This window comes from Triturus cristatus, chromosome 7 (assembly GCF_964204655.1).
Source record: "Triturus cristatus chromosome 7, aTriCri1.1, whole genome shotgun sequence".
NCBI classification, from domain to species: domain Eukaryota; kingdom Metazoa; phylum Chordata; class Amphibia; order Caudata; family Salamandridae; genus Triturus; species Triturus cristatus.
The window spans coordinates 796,402,781-796,419,948 of NC_140590.1; the positions used below are offsets into that span (position 1 = coordinate 796,402,781).

The 17,168-nt window shown below is 45.8% G+C and overlaps 1 protein-coding gene across 4 annotated transcripts in view; it reads left to right on the forward strand.

Annotated features, from left to right (window-relative positions):
- LOC146810599 (LON peptidase N-terminal domain and RING finger protein 1-like) overlaps positions 1-17,168 on the forward strand; it is a 151,309-nt gene that overhangs the window by 39,802 nt on the left and 94,339 nt on the right. For all 4 annotated transcript variants that reach the window (XM_085617649.1, XM_085617650.1, XM_085617652.1 and 1 more), the window contains exon 3: positions 15,669-15,791. In XM_085617649.1, the coding sequence (XP_085473775.1) occupies positions 15,669-15,791 (123 nt within the window). The remainder of the gene's footprint in view (positions 1-15,668; positions 15,792-17,168) is intronic.

Genomic DNA, 17,168 nt, shown 5'->3' on the forward strand with positions numbered 1-17,168 from the left:
GTGGGCATACACTTCGCACAAGTGCGCTCCAGACATGGTCCTAATGATCCTGCCTAAATACGTTGTAAGGTAGTAAAACCTATTGACTCTGTACTTGAAACACTGCCAATGTGATATGTTGTTGTTTTGTAATCCGTGCTTACTTACACCCAGTATAGGTTACGCTTGGATTTGACACATTTTATACATCCACCACTTTGACCACTGGTTTTTACTTTGGAGGACACATGCGTTCGCATCCAGAATGATCCCTTTGCCAAACACCAAATGTGGGAAAGGGTTGTAGGGCATTCGAGCAGAAATGAGGGCCCAACCAAGGACTTCTAATCTGTGCATAGATAGCTTTCAATAGGCCTACTAGGTCACCCACTGCCAGTCCCAGTGTTGTTCCTGTGTCTACTCACCACAGGAGCACTGACTGCCACAGCGTTGTTCCCTGTGTGTCTACTCACCATGGGAGCACTGACTGCCACAGCGTTCTTCATTGTGTATCTACCCACCTCAGGAGCACTGCCTGCCACACGGTTGTTACCTGTGTTTCTGCCCACCACAGGAGCACTGCCTGCCACAGCGTTGTTACCTGTGTTTCTGCCCACCACAGGAGCACGCCCATGTTGAGAAGCTCTGTTAGGGTGGACATCTTCATGGAGGCAGTTTCTGGGCAGTGACTGTAAAAATTCAAAACAAAGGGTCAAAAACCAGGTCAAGCATTCGGGCAAAAGGTCCTTTTGTTTACAGTCCCATCAGAGAAGGTCAAGCCGTAATATCAAGGAAATGAGACAGCAAGTGCACGTCAAACAGGTTTACGATGGTCTTTGGTTTGTGTGATCCTCTGCAGTACTGGGAAGCATTTGTGGAGAGGTGTGGCTCACTAGTTAGAGGCGGCAGACCCGTAAGCAGAGAATCGGCCAGGGACCAGGGTTCAATTCCCGACGCGGCAGGGTCGTGGACCAGGGTCAAAACGGACTCGATAATTCTCGCCTCGGTACCTACTCTAACCAGGAACACACTCGGCAACTCTGGGCATTAAGCTTGCCTCATCTCTACAACGGCCCCCCACAGACGCCGGGGATGCCTGGTTTCACCTTGGAGATACCAAGAAAGGGACCATCTCACAGTGATAGCCAGGACGGGTTCCCCAGCGGTCTACAGCGCCGGGACGCCCCGTTGCTGGGGTAGCTGTGCGCTTTACAAGTCAACAACATTTAACATTAACCGAGCAGGGCTGGGGTCTTGCAAGATCAGCAAAGCTGCCAGGCGGACATCCGCTCTCCTCTCCGGAGAGTTCCACCACAATGAAAGTGTTTGCAATGTTTTCCACGTGATACCGTACCCAAACCCTCCCCACGGCCTGAGCAGGTGACCACTGAAAGACAAAAATGAAACCAGCATTGGCATAGCCAATAGGTCTCGCCTTTGGGACCTTATAAGTGTTTAGCCATGCAACAGTTGCATAACTAAATACTTATAAGGTCCCAAAAGCGAGACCTATTAGCTATGCCAAGCGGCCGCGAAAGTGAAAGTGATCACGATCAAACGTGCGGTCGCAAAAGTGAAAGTAATCGCAGTGAAGCGCAGCGCGCGCGCCCGCGCACATGCACTGTAGCTCTAGGCTGGCCTGGTAGCACTTTTTAGAGCCCTCTCAATAAGTCTCGCCAGACCAGCGCATGCGCTGGGTCAGGCGAGACCTAAAATACGGCCTCTGTTGCGACTTGATGACCAGTCTGTGCTGTAGGAGACGGGAGACGAGAGGGCCTGCACGCAATGCAGCGCTGCAGTGAGGCGAGTGTAATGAGTGCTGAACTGAGGGATGGCCTCCATGTATTGTTGCGGGTGCACTGCTGCACGGGTTCACTGGCTGCAGCACTCTAGTCAGGGTGTGCATTCATTTTTTGTACAACGGAGGGATGTTCAAGTTAAACTACAAGTCCCAGAGTGAAAGTACGCGTTGAAAAACGTTAGTTGTAGGCATCGCACATGAGTGAGGCTATTTGAGTCCCTTTCCAGGGCATGTTTGGTCACTGTGACTCCTCTTCAGTTCTAGGGCATATAGCTGCAAATCTGTCAGTGTGCAGTACACAAGAAACCGTGGACCATGTTGACATGTTCCCTCAGAGTAGGGTGCACTGTACGAGATCATCTCTGTTACATAATCTAGGGTATAAACTAGAATGCTGGCTGGCTGAGTATAACCACCCCCTGCATAGGTTAGGGGCCTGGCATATGCACTTCATTTGTTTGTTAAATTGGGCAAAAGGGAACATTTCTGAAACCGAGCTCACTGAGTGTACATAATCACTTTGTTCTACTTATAATAAAATGCTACTCAAAATGGCACACCTGAGTTTCTTAACTCATTCTTGCTTTTCTCTTATTCCTAAGAATTTAAGAGCATAATTTGTTAACTGCTGCTGCAAAAAAAAGAATTTGCGCAAGCAGATTGGGGACACGCGGGACAGAAAACTAACTAATGGAGTCACCAGCATTTTCAAAGTTCCAAATTTGCCCCGCCATGAACTATTTTTGGGAGATTAAGCCGCTTAACAGTCTTTAATGATAACGATTATTTTATGTTCATTCAGGGATATAGATTAATCCAAAGTATGAGATATATTTAGAATGCCATTGGAACAGTGGGTTCCCCCAGACAGGAAGGGTTACAATGAACATTGAACAGGGACAAACAGAGGTTTTCCCCTTAGAGTAGCCTGAAAAAATGAAAATGTATTAATGATATCCAGACTAGCAGGTATATCTGTGTCCGGTTTTTCCATAAAGATTAAAATATCATCTGCATAAACGGTCATTTTAAAAACCATAATACCAAATTTCAGTCCAGCAATGTAGGAAGATGTATTCAACATCCCTATCAAGGGGTCAGTGGCCAGTAAAGACGGTGGTGAGAGAGGGCAGCCTAGACTGGTACCTTGTTGTAAGGATACCGGAGATGATGGACCTCCATCGACTCTAATTCTTACAAAAAGGCTTGGCATACAAAGCCATGATCGTTTGTATGCATTATTCCCCATGGGTGTATCTATTTAGGGCTTCCTCCAGAAATGGTCATGACACAACATCTGATAGCTGTGTTGGGGAAGCTTTTGGAAGGGATGATATTTCGATAATATGGCAGTACAGCTGACTATTATTGCTTGCTAATCTTCCTTTGATGAAACTGGTCTGGGTGGGATGGACTAACTTTGCAATCATAGTGGCGAGTCGAGATGCTAGGGTTTTAACATACATTTTGGCCTCCATATTTATTAATGAGATTGATCCAAAGAATTTCAGACTAGAAGGATGCTTCCCCTCTTTTGGGATCACTGCAATAGTGGCCTCTGGTGGTGCCATACACCGCTCATAAGGAGGCAAAGTACAGGCAGGGAATCTCATTAACACCCGGCCCCGGTACCTCCACTACTAGTTGTGGGAGTACGGGCTGTGAATGTCACTCTGAGGGTGGGGGGGAAAACTCGGCAGCGGAAGATCACCACAATCCAACCCCCCCCACCCCCCCCCCCCCCCAGCAGGCCCTGGTAACCAGGCTCGGGGCCACTCCCTGACTCACCCGCTCAAGGTAACGCCTCGTGCAGCTGGCGGGTCAGCGTGTTACCTGGAGCGCTGTCTTGGGTTGCGGTCCGCGTCCGGGAGTCTCTCCTTCCAAGGCACTTCACGGGGGAACTCCCAAGTACCCCTCTCCGGGACTGGAGCAGTTCTGGAGAGGATACTCCTTTCTCCGCGGCCGGTCGATTTGCTGGGTAGGGCACGACTGCGCCGGCTTCCCTTAGTTGCTAGGTGACGCCCCTCCACCTCCGATCACAGCGCAGCTGCCTCCTGTGATGAGCCCCTTGTTGCTACGCAGCGCCTTGCAACTTCTCACCCTCGGCGTGGCTCTCCCTCTCAGCTTGGGGAAAAAGCAGGCACGCAGCACTTTTGTAGATCGGGGGCCGGCGGTGGTGAACTACCAGCCCTCCGTGCTTGTCACGGGCCGGCGGCGGTGACACACACAGCGCTTACGGTTATTTTGAGAGCAGATAGACGTGCAGGCAAGGCGTGCTTCACGGCGGGCACCAGCGGTGTCTTGGAGCACACAACTATACCCAGAGGCAGTATAGGAAGCGGAGCACGGCTCAGGAGGTGCGAGCTTCAGGATCTTGAGAAACTTTGTATCCCTGAGTTTCTTATAACAGGAGGCCAGCTCTTCTCAGGCCCTTGGAGACAGTTTCACTTCAGAGGGACACAGCACCGTTCCTCTTCAAGTAGGGGGACACAGCACACAGCAGAAAGTCACTTAGTCCTCTTCCTTAGCAGAAACAGCAGGTCAGCCCCCAGACACACAGCAATGGCAGCACTTTTCCTCCGTCGTCTTCTTCAGCTGTTCTCTTTGGCAGGGATTCCTTCTTGATCACAAAGTTTCTTAGCCTAAAGTTTAGGGGTTTCAGCTCTGATAGTTATACCCCAAAAGTCTTTGTTATTCATGTGTGAGGGGTCCTGGACCCAGTCCAAACTAGTTCTGGGTGCACTCTGCCAGTGCACATCTTCTTCCTTTGTGAATGTGGGCCAGGTCCATCAGACGCACCGCAGGAGGTGGAGCCAGCATTGTGGAAGGCAGGCACAGCCCTATTCAGGCCCATGTGCTACTCCTCCCACCACTCCAAATGCAGATAGGTCTATTCAGCTTAGTGCTAACTCACCCAGTCTCCTGGAACCACCCCAGCCCCTGTCACTCAAACCAGACCGTCAATTCACAAACCGAGGCACACAAAGGTTGAACGAGAAAATAGCCACTTTCTAAAAGTGCTATTTCCAAACACTGAATTTAAAAAACATCCTCCCTAAAAGATGTGTTATTAAATTCTGAGTTCAGGGATACCAGATTCCAATTTTCTATCTTGCTGCTATGGGAAGATATTCAGGTACACATGTTACACAGCATTCCCCATTCTGTCCTATGGGCAAGATAGCCTTTCAATAGTAACAAGCATTTGCAATGCAATAGGTCTCGCATTTACGAGAGTTTGAGCTATTGACATTGTAAATTACACTGTCTTATTTATGTGTTTTGAAAACCTGCATGCAGTGTGTAAACGTGCACTTTGTACTTGTAGTCCTTGCTTACGAGAAGCAAGGCTGGCAGTAAAACAGGCGCAAATGCGAGATCTATTGCATTGCAAATGCTTGTCCTTATTGCATGTGAGAGCACTTTGAAATATGTGAGGTCTGGTGTGTGCTATTGACGCGCGTTTCTTGTGTCTGACTTAGACTATAATGTTGCTCCATGTAAGCATCTAGGCCACATACAGGGCGCACAACTGACTTGTCTCTTAACTCACTGATGGCATTGTGATCATGGGGGCACGAATATTTTTTGGTTCATGCTTAAAAACTTTTAATACTTGCTTCCCAATGCAGTGATATGATCTGATGTACTAAGATAAAAAAACGCTCACTTTTAAAAATTCAGGTCTTCATTATATTTTTATATGTTGTTGGCTACACAGTTCATGTGCAAACATTTTCATGGCTCGGCTCGTAGACAGACTGTTAGAGCCAAGCCAGTCCCTCAGCTCGGCTCTCCCTAATTTGTTGGCTTGCCCACCTCTTGAATCCAAAGCACCCTATGCTTGACATGTGCGTAGAACTATGGATGATGTGGTTGCATGCAAGTGTACGTGCCCACTGTTAGCATTACCACAGTACCACCCCCTTGCCTCCCCCAGTTTTACCACTCGCCTCCCACCCCTCAATATCCTTGTGGGTGTGTTTCCTCAGCCTGCTGACTTAACTCAATAAAACCGGCAATCGCTTAACTGAAAGCAGTGGCAAAATATCATATGATTCTTTTCCAATGGGTTCTACAAGATAAATCCGAAGAAAATATTTGTAACTGGTGAACTGAAATGTACGTAAGGGGTAAAAACATTGCATAGTTCTTGCGAAGATAATGGTGAACGCCATGAAAGAGACAAATAAAGGCTAACTAACTGTTACAGACAAAAACTAAAGCATTTAGACATTCATATTGAAACGCTATCCTGTGTCTTACATCCTTGGATGAGGAAATAGTGCTGTTTTGAAATATTTGCCGCAGGAGGGAGACATGTTGGGGTAAAGGTATGACAACTGCTGTGGGAGTTAAGCAGTAGTCCCAGAGCACAGTAACAAGAGATTTGCGTATTTTATCCTGTCAATAAAATGTTCTTCACATTTTGCAGTTTCTTCTATGCAAAGTAGCATTTTAAAAGGAAAAGAACACTCGCTGTTTTATGCAAAGTCTGCTTCGCCTTAAGCATATGTTCGATGTAAATCGTCCTAAAAGTCGTGATTTTTAGTGTGCGCATGGCAAAGCGAAAAACTTCACTATTTCGGTGAAATTGTAATTTCTTGGCTTTTAACTTTTAGAAGAAAAAAAAATTGCTCACTTCTATGAGCAACAGCTTTTTCACACTTACTTTTTGTGTGCCTTTAGTTTGTTGAACAGAAAAAGATGCAGTCAATGAGCCTGCTTTAAGCTATAGAAACTACACTTAGCCTGTCTGTGGTGTGGTCGAGTGCACAGTGCTGGCTTCAACTTGTTACAGCTGACTAAGTTTATACAAATGAAATCAGCAGGGGGGGGAGGCAATGGTGATTAGAATAGGAGAGACCTTTTCCTGGAATTCCAGGCTATAATGAGCAGCTATTTAAGGATATTAGATAGAGGCTAGCGTTTCAAGTAATACTTAATGAATATAACAGCAGAAATCCCATACACACATGCATAGAAAGGGGAGGAGTGAGGAGAATGAAAAAGTACCTTTGTCTATGTTAACAGCAAGGCTGGCTGCTTTCAAGAGGTCCTATGCATGGTGCCCCCTCGCCTTGCATGCCTCCTGCTGTGAATGCCCCCAGAGCTGTTATGCTCTAAGTTGCTGCCCCCGCTCTGGGTTCAGCTGCCTCGCGCATCTACATCCTGATGCTACATTAGCATGACAAATGTTTCAGATGAAGTGAGAAGGATCAAATAAAGTAAATAAACCTGCAGCTGCTGTCTGCGCTGGTTAAAAAAAAAAAACAGTTGTGGGAGAGCATGTCCTGTCAGCAACGGCAGGCAGTAGAAGTCATTTAAGAAAATAGTGCCAACAGACTGTAAATAAAACATACTGAGGTACAACATTAGTAAAAGGGCAGTTGGAAGGGTAGGATTGAGGAGAAGGGGCTTGTATCTATGTCGATACAAATGGTACTAATATAAAGATCTTCTGTCCAGCGACACGAGACGTATGAGGTGTAGACTGGCAAGCTAGGGTGGACTCTCCGTGTAGCGGGTCCGGGGCGGGGCTACAGCCTCTTCCACAACAAGCTTCCCGAGGCGTGGCTCAGAGTATGGCTGCCGGGAGCATGCACGCTCAGGGGCGGCAGATAGTAAATACCTCACAGCAAACCGAGTTTTCATTTACGATGCTATTATGGTACTATACAACGAAATTCAAATATGACGCAATACGATGATGCCGATTATATTAAGTCGTTTCTTTAGGAAAGCAGGTATTCAATGTATTTTTCCACGCAAGTGAAGTCGAAGCTTTATCGAACAAGCGCTGGCCACAACGTATTTGCTCGGCTTTTTCTGCCGACGGCCTCGCATGCTAAAAGGTTTCTTGTCTTTATGGGGCCATGTGTTTGGCCCCCATAAAGATAAGAAACCTTTTGCGACCAACGCAAAGCAAGCGAGTCCGTCCAAATGGGACGGCTCGGAGAGCCAAGCAAATATGTCACCGACACCTCTTTTCCAATGGCTGGTCACCGTTTAGCATAAACGGTGACGCCAGTCAATGGAAACGAGGGGCGAGGCTTAAAGCCCCTTACAGAAAATAACTATTAACATTAAATCTCGCCAGCGAGACTGCGTATGCGCGCAGCCTTACGCTAGCGAGACCTAAAAAACAAAATTGGCAGTATTTCAGGACATGTTACCCACACTAGTACATGTCCTACCTTTCACATACACTTCACCCTGCCCAGGGGGTACCTTGGGCCTATCATAGGGGTGTCCTATGTGTAAGAACAATGGAAGGGTCAGGCCTGGCTAGTGTGCACACTGGCCAGGTCAACATGGCAGTTAATAAACTGTGAACAAGCACTGTGGTGGCAGTCCTGAGACCATCTTAAGGCTACTCCTGTGGGTGGCACAATCAGTGCTGCTGGCCCACTAGTAGCATTTGAATCACCAGCCCTGGCACACTCAGTGCACTTTACTAGGGACCTACTGGTAAAACAAACCTGCCAATCGTGGATAACCAATCACAATAACAATTTAACCAGGTAGTACTTGCACTTTGGCACTGATCAGCAGTGGCAAAGTGCCCAAAGTATCTAAACCAGCAAAAATGAATTCCAGCGCAGTGTCAAAAATATAGGAGGTAGAGGCAAAAAGTCTGGGGAAACCACGCCAAGGATGCCTGGTCTAACAGGTATTTTCAAAGGGTCCATAATTGTGGATTCAAAGGTTTTATAAAATGTTATGGGAAGGTGACCTGGGCCCTTCCTGGATTAAATAAGCTTAATCCCCTTCAGTATCTCGGTACCCTCTTGGTTAATTTAGTTTCATATGGTCCTCGGCAAAAAGGGACATTATTGGCCAAGCCTAGAGAAAATCGAGATAAATATTTTTTGTATTGGAAACTGAGGGGAGTAGAAGTGTATAGAATTTCTGAAAAACTTCCAGAATATGGCCCATCTTGGTTTTAGTTGAACCTTGGAGGTCTTTAATGTTGAAGCTTAAGATGGAATTTCTGTAAATTTTAAGTAGGCTGCTAAACATTTTCCTGCTTTGTTTAGCTACAATTATGGGGTTTTTTGTGCTCGAAGCCGTAGGTGAGCGGGATTACTAATTCTTTTGTTGTATTCATATTTAGGTTTTGTTAGTATCGTTGGTGCTGAGGGATGTTTTAATTGTATGAATATTACTTCCTGGGGTTTGATACCAGCTGTCAATTTGTCAACTGCATTTTTGATATCTTCGTTTTTCTTGGACATAGGACGTATCATTTGGCCTCTAAAAAAAACATTTCAATGTGTCCCACTGAGTGACCGGAGAGGAAACCGAGGAGGTGTTGGGCTGTAGAAACTGGAAACTCTTTGCACTATTAGATCATTCTCCAAAACTTCAGTGTTCATGAGCCAAGATGGGTTTTTGGACTGAGGAGGCCAAATCTTAAGAGAATTTAAACGCCAGCATAGTAAGAAATGGTGTTGGGCTCAAAGGGGTACAATAAGGTGTCTTGTAGGAGTGCATGGTCAACTAAATTGAAGCCAATTCTTGAAAAATAACTGTATGTGGGAGAAAAGGTGAAGTCATTACAGAGGGAGGGGGGTTATGTAGCCTCCACACGCCCACAAGGGTATGAGAAGTACTTAGTGATCATATTGGCCTATGAGCTTTAGGCGTTCTATATTTAAAGGCCACGTTTCTATCTAGGATTGTATCCATTAGTAAATTAAATTGGTATATATTTTTTTTTTAAATAATAGTGTTCGCTGGTATCCAATCCAACTTGCCCGACAATTTGGACTAGAATAGAGGGACATCAATGTTGGGTGCTTATATGTTAACTGCAAATAATTCTGTGTCCCCAGATTTGAGTCTGGTTATCAGTCATCTGCCACTGCCATCCTGCTCCGATGCCTCCTTGTACCCTATCTTTGTTAATTGAAGAAACACCAGGTCACCTCTGTGTGTGGTAATAATCGGAGACTTTTTTTGCGCTTCAGTGGGTGGTTAAGCCCTTTAAAATTCAGAGAAATTAATTTCAGTGTAGACCTACTTCAGTCATGCAAGGCTTTAATGTACTGTTTCGAGTAAGGTTTGGTCGAACCTACCTATCGACTGGAAAACTGAGTGCAGCAGAGAGAGATACATGGCTCTGAGGAAGAAAAGAATAAGAGAAGTGATGGAGTGAGAGGGAGGGAGGAGAGAACCAACTTAAATCAAAATTCAGTAATCTGCCTCAAATCCAGAAGTGCCTCAAGGAGGCGAGATAAGGTGATCCGAGCAGTGGAGCTCACATGCAGGGGCCGTGGGAGCCCTCCACACCTATATATGTGGAACAGAGGTAATTAGACAACCAAATGTATGTGAGTACGAGTGAATAATTGGGTTATTGCTTCATGTCCATACCCTGACCTCCTAAGTAAATGAGCATGCTTGACACACACTGCCTGGTGTGCATACAGAAATAAAATAACCCTTTGGTCTCTGAAGGGCAAACACCTTCATACATCAATCAGGGCAGTACACACTTAGCGTAGATTGAACTCCAACCTCAGAACAGTAGGTAGTAGGGGCCAAGAGATCTACCAGTAAACGTTTGAGAAGGGAACGATCGTCCATACTGTCAGGGATCGTACATTCCAGCATACATTCTGCTCGGGTCGGCCTTTGTCACAGGGTAAGGCATGTAGACTGAGGTTAGTTACCATATTAAAACTATAGAACACTAGGCAACTTCCATAGGAAATGGTTAAAATATATAGTGATCTTTGGAGGACCCTATTGATTCAGGAAACCGGTCTAGCTGAGCAAGAATGCACAAATGTAACTCAGTGGTCCCCAATAAAATCCCCCACCTGACAGATACTGTAGAAACTGTCTAACTACCCACAGCAACCCACATTCCAATATAGCATTAACAATATTATTAATGAGATGGAATACAGCGATTGAATGCATCGGCTAGTATATCTCGCTTAACGAACAGTTTCACCTGTGCAATCTGGCCTGCAACAGAAGACATGTTAACAACTTTAGCAGTTAGAACTGATCCCATTTGCCAGCCCCCATGGTCATCTTTGCTTCACAAGGGTTTTAGTTTAGCTGGGCAATTGAGATTACAATATGACAAGACTTTAAAACACTCTGCGGCATGAGAATGTACACTGGGACAGGATAAACGTCGTATTGCCAGGTCTCAAGTCCGAGTTAGAAAATACTAGTGAAGATGTACCTCGTTATCGATGTCAACCAGGCTGATCACTGTCATTCATTTGAACTGTAAGGGCTGGCTAATTAGCCACGACACCCCAAATTCCAATATAACATTAACAAAGTTATTAGAGAGAGAATACAGCAACTGAATGTATTGGGCTAGTATACCTTGCATAACGAACTGTCTCTCCCACACAATCCGGACTGGCATCAAAAGACATGTTAACACTATGTTAGTAGTGAGAACTGGTCTAAATTGCCAAGCCCAATGGATACCTTTGCTTTACAAGGTATTAGTGTAGTTGGGTCATGAAGAGTACTGTAAGTCATGACTTTGAAACATTCTAAGGAATGAGAATGAACCTCAGGACAGATCAATCGTCGTATTGCCAGAGCCCCAAGTCCAAGCTAGAGGATGATGGTGAAGAAGCCCTTTCATCACTATCTCATTATAAATGTCAACCAGGCTCATCATTGCTGTGATGCATGCGAGATTAGAAGGTGTTATCAAGGAAAGTTTTTAGCTCTGTCTCTTACGAGGTGATGTTGGTTGGACCTTTTGAAGATGATCCTGAACTTAGATGAACCAACAAAGGAGTATTGAATCACTCTTTCTGCAAGAGCTTTTCCGAAGTTCCAACAGAATCTCCAGCGAAATCTTGAGAAATAGAGATCCTAGAGCCTCGCCACTGGAAATACTTGATTTTCCTCATGTGCTCTGGGATAAGTTCAGTATGTTCATGTTTAAGTGGTTTGAAGATAAACACTCGAAAGTATGGCATTCTTGGGTTTATGGGTGGGTATCTGGTGTGCACGCTCCAGTTCAAAGTCTTTTTCAAACAAGATGCCGAGGACTGACAGGAGCCAGCTTTCAAGGAAAATAATCACTGAAGAAAGCTTCATCCTTGGAGACCTCAGGGATGCCAAACATTCTCAAGTTGCTCCATCGGTTTCAATCCTTCAATTAGTAAATTTCAAGTTTGAGCTAGTTTATCACAGTATTGGTTTTGGTTAGATATGCGTGTTGTGCAGAGAAGTAGTCTTCAGCAAATCCAAACCTGCCCTCTGCTTTTGACATCCTGAGGCTGAGGTCTTTAAGGTTCTTCCTGATCTCCAAAACTTCAACTTGTAAGGGATAAGTATTTATTTTTGAGCTATACTGTGTACATTGTTTCTTTTTTTTTTAAGAATAGCTTCAAGCGTAATAGAATTGTCCTGCCCTTTCTTTAATTGGGGAGTTGGGAAACGGGGTTCTTGTTTTGATCTTTTAAGATTGCCTTTCTCTTCTTTCCCCTTCTTAGTATCCACCATTTTGATAGCACTCTTAATGTCAGGGTATGGGTTAACACTCCCAACAGGTTGGACCAAAGAAGTTTGAAATCGCAGCTGTCATTTTAAGGCTGTGTGAGCCAATTGCTTTCCAAGAGCTGTGGGATCGGGAACATCGTTATGTAGCAAGCTGATAAGTGTCGCCGACAAGGACCCAAATTGGAGCAAAACCAATCATGGCCTGGATGCACAGATGTCACTAGCCATTATGCAGGTGTGAAAAGCAAGGCTCACAAGCCCAGCAATTGAGCTTAGTTCGGTAGGCGACCAAGACTCTGAGCCTGTACATGTGCAGGCCCACATACCTTGTGCAGGATGATAGTTGGCTTGTAAAGAAGGGTGGGGCGGCTGAGGAGAGACCGGTTGGTACAATGTAAGTCGCTTGGCCTCGGACCCAATGCTCCTAGTGAGCGATGGTAAAGCTCTTCGGAAGCTACAGTGATGGGAAACACGCAAGGGTCCTGGCGGTGATGGTGTGATCCTTCAGCGTGGCCCACTCGGCCTGCCCTCTGGATTCAAAAGCCGAAACAGTGTGAGCACGACACCACCTCATCTCTGGAGGAGCTGTGCATCTCCTGCAAGGAACTAATGCGTCCCTCCAGGCCATCCATCCGCACTTCGATGGCAAACCATGCATCCCTTAAGGTCACATACACAGCTAAGATCTGTTCTGACTCAGCGTGGTGCTGTCATCTTGTCTTCTGCGTTGCACGGTCAGGAGAGCTGCAAGCCAGGGGGCAAAAGCTTGTGCCAGAGGGACACGCTTGCTCATTTGAAGCCATCTCTGGGGTCAGGAAGACCTGCACCACATGCAGCCATGCAATCTGGGGCAGTCAGGTTGTCCTTGGAACAGCGTGGTGTAGAGGGTTTTCAGAATCTCGAGGAGGAGCCACCATCTCTTCCAGATGCTGGGCCACTCGCCATCTGAAAGAGTATTTTACTGTATTTTGCTTGACCTTTGAATCATCCGGTACATGCAGAATCTTTTGTTAACGTGACTGCACATATTCCTTGGCTCATTCAGTCAGGCCAGTGACTTGCTCACCCTCTACATAAATTTTCAGTTTTTTCCCCCCTCACAAAAAAGGCCTGTCACTTACCAAAGAACATACATGCAAGGTGCCAAGCACAGTTGGACTCTTCAGTGCAAAGCAAACACAAGGAGATGATGGTCGGAGCGCTGAAACTTTTCAGACACTCACCCCCAGTCACAGTTCTGGGTTGAATCCATCATCTTTCTTTAGCTCACTATGCCACCTCAGTTCAGACCCAGCTATATGCAAATCAGTCTTGACCCTGGGCTTCATTGGAACAGTCTAGCCCGAACTGCCAAGCTAGGTGTTCCCTGAACTGGAAACCAGCATCCTGGCACCGGTTTCTGGGTAACACCCTTCATTAGCCAGGCTATCTTGAATCCAGTGGCAAAGTGAGCATTTGTCACCCCGAGTTGGACGGGTATGCACAGATGTTGGTCCTGTGCTTTCCATGCCATTGAAGTCAAGCTATCCTGGCTGGTAAGGGGTAAAACCCCGAAACTGGTCCTATGATGCTTGTTTCCAGTCCAGGGAGGACCTGGCCTAGCAGTTCGGGCTGGACTGTTCCCATGAGGCACAGGGTGAAGACTGATTTGCATATGGCTGGGTCCAAACTGGAATGGGCTGGTGAGAAAAAAACGATGGATTTAGGCCCAGATCTCTATACTGAGGTGAATGTAAGACATTGTTCTGCATTCTGTCCATCGTTTGTTCTTTTTGGACTCTCGTGCAACCTGACCTCGCTGCTCCGATTTAACAAGAGGTGCGTGCTGCCGCCATCAACAGGTTCTCGCCGCAATAGATTTTCTGCAGCTTGCCATCCGAGATAAGCAGCCCGACAAAAGAAACATGGCACTGCAGTTTTCACATTGTGCTGCTATCTTTCTAAGTATCCCAAGCTAGCTTAAGTTACTAAATACTTCTTCAAAATAACGGACAATCACCATGCAAAATGCACTAAATAACAGACCACTGACTGCCACCCAAAATTACAGACTGTCCATGTAAATAGCAGACAGGTGGTCACCCTAAGCCTGGGGCATACTTATTCTCTAACTGTGCTCTCTTCAGTGCCCCTGTGAGATGTTGCTCTAATTATCCTGTTGAAGTCCACACTCCTAGGCAGCAATCAACAAACAGACCAGCCATACCCTTGATGGACGCAGTGTGCACCCCTCATTCTGTCACTGAGACCTACAGAGGCCACTAACCAGCCAGGACCCTGATTTTTTTTCAAAGTAGGTTTGGTGAAGGTGGCCCTGGATGATTCCATCATACCTTTTTTTTTTTTTTTTTTTTTTTTTTTTTTTTTTTTTTTAATAACAACTGGTGGAAAAGAAACCAGTTACTTACATGTAACACTAGTTCTGCAGCTGGCTCCAGTTATAGTCATATCCACCCCACCCTACCTCTAAGTTCAGGCAAAATACAGTCTCAAGATGGCATTCATGGTGAGGGGAATTGCGAGTTTCTCATTGACACCGTGAGCCATTCGAGACACCTTGATGTCACTTGACACTTTTGAGCACACCCAGTAGGTGGCTGAATTCTTCACTGCATGCCAATCTATTGAAAAATTACGTTGCAAAACTACTCTTAAAGCGAACTAACTTGTTTTTTCATGTTAGTCCCTTGTGATTTGCTTTGTGCTTGCAGGTGGGGCTAGGGCCTAGCTCTAATAGGACTGTTGCTCACCTCTTGTTTCTCAAAGCTGATATCCCCGGTTTTCTCCTCTTTCTTTAATCAATCAGTTTGCCATTTGGTGAGATGTATTTCTGAGTTCTAATTTATGATCTCCCCTTTTGCCACTCCGGAGTTTCTACCTGTTTGTGGGCTTGCCTTTCCTGGTAGCATTTGGAGTATTTAGTGCTCTGCCAGGCTCCAATGTGAATGGTTCTTTTTGCTTGTAACTTCAACCTACCCTACTTGATGGTCCCTTCTGTCTCTTACTAGTGTGTTAACTGGCCTCTCATCCTGCAAGACGGTGCCCTGCCAATCTGAGCACGACTGCTTGTGGTGGTGAATTATCATGCCATGTTCAAACGCACCCTCCCTACACCATTCTGCCCAACCTGTCTGCACTAAATATGATGGGAAACCCCCTGACTGCACTTTTCCAGACATGATTGTGACCCAATGACAGGCTGAGTCGTTGAATAGACCAGGACACTGAAGGGAACACATGAGCATATGACTTTGGCAGACATGGACGCAAGGAAACATTGGAGAGACCTGAACGGGGGAGGCACTGCAGCTACACAGACATGGATGGTACTGTTAACTTGTGGGTGTGTCTTTGCTTCCCAATGACGTTGACTCGTATGCTTTGTACTTTCCAGGGTTTCTGCAAGAAAGGCGAGGTCCTGGGTCTGATGGGGCAGAGGATGGAAGCCCTGCGCTATTTCCAGCACAGTTTGACGCTCAACCCCGACTTTGTTGATGCTCAGAAAGAAGTCAAGAAGGTAACATTTTCCAGGCATAAGCACAGGGTAACATTCTCCTGGGATCAACACAGTGAAAGGTGTTTGAAGCATCCCTATACTTGTTTCCTAATTAAGTTCCCTTCTCACTTGTCGGATTCTTGAGGCTTTCTTCATATGATTTCCACAGTTTTTGTGCCCCACTTAAACCTCCCCATTACATTTCAGATTCCCCTTGCCTCGTCGCTTTTGCTCATCACCCACCATTATGCCACTCTCTTGTTTTGATGCGTAAAAATTGGCTTTCTTTGTCTTTCACTGGCGCAATTTTTGTATTTTATTTCCCCTGCCTTTTCCCTTTGATTTCTCATGCCTTGTCCCACATGTTCAGAACTTCCCTTTTCACTCCCCCCCCCCCCCCCCCCCCAACTATGTCTCACGTCCGCTTTGCCCAGTTTTTCAGAATTCTCCCAGGTCAGTGTTTCATTTCACCTGACCCATTTGCATCTCGAAGATGCCATTCCTATGTTCTTCTGTCTTCCCCTTGTCTCATTTTTATTGATAATGTTATCTGCACTTGTGAATTGTGGGGTTATTTTCTACCTCGTCTTGCATGTTTGATTGTCGCAGCCAAAATCCTGGTTTTGCATTTCATCTCCCCTGTTCGTGTCATCATTTCCTATCCTTTGTCTGTTTTCTTTCTTTTTTCCCCCCCACATTCACTCCCCGTCCCATGTGTGTGATTTCCTCAGGGCTGTGTCATATTTGCCTGCTCATCTTATCCCATTTCTATTCTATATCCACAATTTACCACCATATCTGTCACACATCTGTGGGTTTTCTCCTGCGTCATTTATGTGACTTGGTTTATCTTGGCCCTGTTTTCTAAATTCTGCTCCCTCACACTAAACTATTTCTCCTCATTTGTCCTCTGTATCTGATGAAGGCATCTCCATGTCACGGATTTCTTCAAAGCTTCCCTTACTCCACACTAGTAACTGTGCTCGCTGTTCCTCTTTGCACCACGTTCTCCCTACACCCCTGCCTGTGATCATGTATCGCCACCAGATCCTTTATTGGAGCTGAGGGTTGTGGTGACCTGTACTGATAAGAGGCTTGAGGAATCTGAAGTGTAACACATGTTCTTATTTATACAGCAATACTGCCTGCAAGATGAATGAATGAAGCAATTTATAAAACGCACAGCTACTCCAAGGGTGTCCTGGCGTTGTTCTGAGTCAGCCGGCAGAAACCTATAGGCTTAACCTAAAGAGATGTGTTTTAATTCCCTACTGAGCTGTCTCTCACAGTTCAAGGCTCTCAGATAGTGCAGAACTTTATTCCTTTCCTACTTTATTCCTTCCCTGCCCGCTAGAACGGAGAAGGAGTGAACACGAACGAGATTTGGGAATCTGAACA